Source organism: Platichthys flesus, chromosome 1 (genome assembly GCF_949316205.1).
Source record: "Platichthys flesus chromosome 1, fPlaFle2.1, whole genome shotgun sequence".
Lineage (NCBI taxonomy): Eukaryota > Metazoa > Chordata > Actinopteri > Pleuronectiformes > Pleuronectidae > Platichthys > Platichthys flesus.
Genome location: NC_084945.1, coordinates 2,492,377 through 2,498,720, shown reverse-complemented (window position 1 = coordinate 2,498,720; position 6,344 = coordinate 2,492,377). Strand labels below are relative to the sequence as shown.

Sequence of the window (6,344 nt, the reverse complement as noted above, 5' to 3'; positions counted from 1 at the left end):
TAAACCTTACTAGGTCAAGTCCCTTGAGATGATGTAATTTGTAAGTTAGTGCATCAGTTGGAACTTTTCATCAGTTAACTTATCTCTCTTTTTTCCGGTTTCTGTAGAATCCTCTGATCCGAGCTCAGACAGTTTATAGTTTCCCTTCTTTGTTTCCCAGTTTGCAGTCAGATAAATTGATCTGGTCGTTTGCCAGAACATGTGGCGTTCCCATCCTGCCGGCCTGTGTTGATAATGTGAAGGGCATTAAAAATTCAGTTAGGAGGAAGTCGAGTGTCACTACATTATCTGAGATGTCAGGCATTTATTGATGACTATCCTTTATCTGTTAGCACTGAAAGGGCGCGCGCACGCACACACACACACACACACACACACACACACACACACACACACACACAGACAGACACACACACACACACAGGAAAACCACTGGGAGTAATATTATTTGTCTGATAGATGTTGTCTGTTTGTTTCATGAATTATAGATTCCCCCAAATTTCCTCCACAGTGAGCTGGTGCCCCGGTCCCGAACACATGACATCACCTTGACGGATGAGTCCACTCTCCTGCAGCTGGAACTCAGAGGGTATTGAACCGATAAGTTGAGCACCGGCTTGTTTCCTGACGCTGAATTCTGCATCCGGCCGCCTTTGAGGCAGGTGACTCGTCCACAGGCTGCGAGTGAACCTGAGGAAGAACCTGCGTGGAGCTCGGCGTCCTTCACAGACGGACTCAAACAGATTTAAAACTCGCCATGAAATGTGCTTTAATGCTTTAAGTTAAGCTGTGGGACTCTAATGACATTAAAACGACTCAAATAAGTAGAAATACAATTACAAGCAGGAATAATTCACTTTGTGAATGAAGGAGCACTCTCCGGCTGCTCCTTATCTTTTATCTAGTCTTTTTCTCTTTTTTTGCCAGGAGATAGAATTCATCAATGAATGTGCAGAGGAGATGGGAGAGAGAGAGAGAGGAAGTCTTGCCGCCATTAACCTGAGACCCCCCTCCCCTTTACACCCCACCCACCGACCCCTCTCCCGGCTCGACCTCTCTCCACTGCCCCTCGTTCATTCAGACCCGGCCCTGCACGCGGAGAGGAAGCTGCTGCCCCCTCGGGGATTTGGCATCATAATTATATAGGAAGCAGAGCAGCCGGCTGTCTGCTGGAGCTGGGGAGGCTGCAGCCGGGCACACACGTCCGCTCATGTGCAGAGGACGACTGGTCGTGACATGGACGAGGTGCTGTCACTCTGACACTGTTGGGAAGGTAAGATTATCTCTCGTGTTAATCTGCAGAGGTAATAACAGCAGAGAGTGATTAGCAGTGATATTAAACCTCCTGCTGCTCCCTGTCTGTTCACTTTGGATCAGACTGTTATTCTGTAACGTCAATTATTGTCTCTTGCAAACTGCAAATATCTTTTTTAACAGGCTAAAATCTAAGGGTTGAAGATGCAGCTTGAAAATCAGTTGAACAAAACTTTCACCCTTTAACATCTGTGAAGTAATGAATCCTGTCTTGTTCCACTTTCTGTGTTTTTTATGGAAACTGATTGGTTTTCTGCAGATTGCAATCTTAAATCTGATCCACAAAATCTGTTTATTATTCTTAGTTTATAAAGTGTTAAGTCTTGCACGTGCAGAAAGTTCTATTTTGAGATAAAAATTAATGAATTCACAAACTCAGAAAGTCATTCAAATCCACATTAACGATTCGGTGCAGCTCATGAAGGGAAAACATTTGAAACATTATTGATCTGACGAGTCTGAGCAGTCTCAAAAGAATGCTTATGGCAAAATGAACGACTAACAGCTTGAAAGATAATCTCTCCAAAATGGATCTTTGAGGAAAAACAAAGGAGATTATAGGATATTTACTTTGTAATGAAAAAAGGAAAGAATTGATTATTGGGATAATGTTGTCCATCTAAAGCAGCTTTTACAATAACAAACTACATCACAAACTTCTCGTATAATTGTTTCAGAAGTGTGTTGGTCAAACGAGTCAAGCTGCTCTAACCCTGTTATGAATCTGCTTTCTGTTTCCACAGAGCACGAAGAGGAAGCCATGTCGGAGAAGAAGCCACGAGCCTCAGACACTCGTCCCAAGTCAGGCCTCCGCAGCTGGAGCGCAGACAGTTATATCTGGCGGCCAAAGAAACGCTCCCGGAGCTCCCGGAGCGGTGGGTTGAGTCCCGGGGGGCTCGAGGCGGAGGGGGCCGAGGAGCTGGGCGTGCGGTCCACTTCCTGTCCAAGGCGCCGGAGAGAGAGGAAGTGTAGCTGCAGCGCTCTTGGCGACGCATTGACGTCTGCAGACATGGAGGTGGTGTGTCGGAAGGCCTTGAGCCGGCGCTCTCTACGGCAGAAGTTCCAGGACGCTGTGGGCCAGTGTTTCCCTCTGCGCTCGCACCATCACCACCATCACCACCACCACCATCCACCAGGCTCCTCTCGACCCTTCTCTGTGCTCTTCAGGTCCAAACGCAAGATCCACGTCTCGGAGCTCATGCAGGACAAGTGTCCCTTCTCACCAAAGTCTGAACTGGCCCGATGCTGGCACCTAATAAAGAATCACGCCACCCAACCCGATTCCCTCAAGGACATGGAGGCTCCCCTGAGACCCCACGTCTCATCATCCTCTACCTCACCCCCACAGACGCCGCTCTCCTGGGAGGAAATCTGCTGCTCCCCAGGGCCTGGAAGCACCAGTCTGGAGGACTGGGACCCTTCTTGTCCTAATGGGGGAGCAGAGGGCAGCTGCAGCGGCACTGACGACATCCTGGTCCCGGATCTTCTCCAGATCAACAACAGCCCCTCTTACTGGGGTGTGTTGAACCGCTTCGAGGCCGAGGAGCTCCTGGAGGGCCAGCCGGAGGGAACCTTCCTGCTCCGAGACTCTGCCCAGGACGAGTTCCTCTTCTCTGTCAGCTTCCGTCGCTACAGCCGCTCCCTGCACGCTCGCATCGAGCAGAACGGCAAGCGCTTCAGTTTTGACGTGCACGACCCGTGCATGTACCGGGATCCCAGCGTGACCGGACTGCTGAGACACTACAGCGACCCGGCCACCTGCCTCTTCTTTGAGCCGCTGCTTTCCCGGCCGCTGCTGAGGACTTTTCCTTTCTCCCTGCAGCACCTGTGCAGGGCTGCGATATGCAGCAGCACCACATACCAGGGCGTGAACAGCCTGCCGCTGCCCCCACAGCTCAGGGACTACCTCAGGCAGTACCACATTAAATGTGAGGGGGCCTGCGCCTTGTGACGGAGAGAACACGCATCGTCGTACCATGGGAGGGAAAGACTGAACAAGACGGAAGGTCCTTTTGACCAAAAAGCTATCGCCATTAAGTTCCAACAAGCTTTGCCGTTGCTTTTAGGTCTAAATGGTGCAGAGCTGGTGCTTTAAAGACGTTTCTACTGCATCAGGACATAGAACAACTCATTGTCTTCTGTCTGTCACATGCCAGAGATGTCCCCTCCAGCATCCCTCGGTACTAAGGGAAGCTTTGAACCTCCTATTTAGGTTTTCCTCTCACTGCCATATTGACACTAACTGGAGCCAAGGTCATGAGACGCCAGTTGTAAATCTGCCTTAATGTCCTAAGTGGAGTAGAAACGCTGAGACATTAAACTTTAATCGTCACTTTCAGTCGAATATTGACTCTGATGGAGTTGGAGCACTTTCCCTTTGACGTGTACTCATGGCTAATGGCCACTAGAGGAACTGCACCTTTCAAGGCCTCTGGCTGAGGCCGAATTCAAGTGATGCTTTGCTGCAGCACCGTCCTGAACCACAACCGAGGGTTAGAGGAACAGAGACTCCAGCTTCATCCAGTAATATGCAATATATCATACATTCATGTGTTGTAGTCTTATCGTATACACTCATCCATTCAATATCATCACCCACTAATCCTTAACTTATCCGTCTGTCATGTGGAACCCACCTCACACGCTGCCTTCTGCTCTGCGGCCACTTGATGGCAGCATAAGTGCACCGATGAGCGGTTTGGTCACTTTGTCTTTTTCACTTCACAGCTTCAGTCACGGCTGATAATTCCTCTGTAAGCTGCCATTCAAACATCAGTTGTGATAATAAAGAATTATCATTTGAAAACTGTGGATTAGAGAACAGTTCACTTTAAGCACTATATCCTAAAACCACCTGAATCACTGTGATGGCCTCTCGTCTCCAAACATATATTGTATTCATCCCCGCTGATGCAAAAAAACAATAAATGTCATTTACACTGCCTCTGCATGTTTCACAGGGTTTTGTCGTCTCTGGGTTTAATGGTGCAGCAGAACTTCAGACAGGCTAATAGTGTGGAAAATTCAGCTTCTGAAGAATCGAGCTGCAAACAGTTCCTCCCGCTCTCTCTGCAAAGGACACCTCTAAATGCCAGCGCCTCTGCAGGAGCACACGAGAGATAAGGACATGAGAGAGCCTCATCGCCGGAGAGGAATTCAGATTTCTTATTTAAATTGATTCATGTGTCATTCAGCGTCTGTTGAACCTGGAGTGTGAAACATTTAAATATATATAATTTTCCCCCGAGGCGGCTACAAGAGAGCGTATAAAATATTCATCAAGCCGGGGTTTTTCGAAGCAAGAAGTATATTTGTCAAACAGATGTCAATATTTTACTTTAACGTGCTCGAGTAAATTTCTTGTCTTTTCCTCTTTGGCAAAGTTCACGATTTCTCTTTCAATCACATCTGCAGAATTGGTTCTGGTTTAGTCTGCGGAGTCCGGATGTTACATTCGTTTAAAGACACAAATATTCAGTCAAAGTTAAACCTTAAATAAACATATTTTCAGTCTCTCAGATCATCTTCACAACTAAAAGCTCAGTGGGAAGATTTGTTTTGTTTTCACGTCAGACATTTTCTAACGTCTCAGTGAAAAGCTCACATGCAACACGATTAGCTAGTATCGGCTGAATAACAGATCTTTTCTCCTTTAAGTTTCCTATATACTTTAAATTCTTACTTCTTATACAGACATTGACATTTCTAGAATAAATTGGAACTAAATCAGAGAAAGATTATGTATTTATTTGTTTTTCTAGAATAAAGTGTAAATGTTGAGCTGCCAGTCTTTCATTTTCCAAACTTGATGGTGATGTTCCTCTCCAGCTCCTTCTTGAACCTGACAGTGTGAACACCAGAGATGGCCTTCACCACTCTGGACTTCCCATGGGCCACGTGACCGCTGGTACCTTGACGGAGGGGAGTCCAAACACGTCTTTATGAAGGGAGCTGGTGATTGCAGCGTGATTCAAATACAATCAAAGAAAAGAGAGTTTACTTCCGATGTAGATGGTGGCCTGTCTGCTGATGATCTCTGGAGACAGATGTGTCAGGTATATTAGATGGTTATCACACTGAGAAACAACGTGGAATTGATCAGGTTGTCCCTGTGAGCAGAGCACCAGGGATGAATGAGAGGAGGAGCAGCACACAAACAGCCCCCCCATAATAACTGGATGTCTTTCAAACATCCTCAGAAGAGTTTGTTGGGATTTTAAATCTATGTTTGTCTGTATATGTGTGTGTCTGTGTAGATGGCAATATAACTGAAATCTAAACAAACTCAGGAGAGTGGGGGCAGGAGCAGTTTGGGCCAGAGATATATGGCCTTCACACAATAACTTACAATAATCTTTGCTGCTTGGTGTTAATCTTGAAGTTGGTTGAAATGTGTGTGTGTCACATCACTGGTCAGTCTCACACCTGCCTTGATAAGAGGCGGTGGACTAGTGGCAGAATAATTGGACTATGGGCAGACAGTTACGGACATCGGACTGGAAGGTTGCTGGTTCGACTCCTCACGATGATAATACAACATACCTGCCACGACAACACCTGGATCTGTTCCAAAGAGAACTGTGTCTTGTGATGTTCACCAGATGGGACAAAAGCAGAAGACAAATTTCCCTAATCTGCATGTCGTGTGATTGTGCATGTGTTTGGGATCAATAAAAGAATCGTATCTTATTTTCTTATAAATGAAGAGCCTCTGCCTGTTGTGGAGACCGTAAATCTGTGACATACGATACACTGTATGAGAACATGTTCTCAAACCTAACTTTTCTATATTAAAGCATAACTTCCTTAGCTTTAGTCAACATCACACAGAGTTCAAGCAGCTGCCCCAGATCTGCCTGCCTGCAGCGGTTACAGGCTTGCGTTGGTCAGTCACCTGTGAAGACCATTATCTTTTATCCCTGAACCCGCACAAGGATTTGCGTTTCCGCCTCAGATGTGTCCCTGACATTCACGCTGGGGTGATAGACTGTGGTTAGAGTCAAAGATGAGTCAAGAAATGATTCAATTAT

General features: G+C 46.5%; 1 protein-coding gene across 1 annotated transcript; it reads left to right on the top strand.

Moving 5' to 3' along the window:
• The first annotated feature begins 2,074 nt into the window (after positions 1-2,074).
• Positions 2,075-4,216, top strand: socs4 (suppressor of cytokine signaling 4). Its single transcript, XM_062392226.1, has one exon. It carries the CDS (start codon positions 2,075-2,077, stop codon positions 3,263-3,265), a length of 1,191 nt encoding a protein of 396 aa, XP_062248210.1. The 3' UTR covers positions 3,266-4,216.
• Positions 4,217-6,344: the final 2,128 nt, after the last annotated feature.

Coding starts and splice junctions, on each gene's coding strand:
- socs4 (XM_062392226.1), top strand. CDS start 2,075: ATGTCGGAGAAGAAGCCACGAGCCTCAGACACTCGTCCCAAGTCAGGC.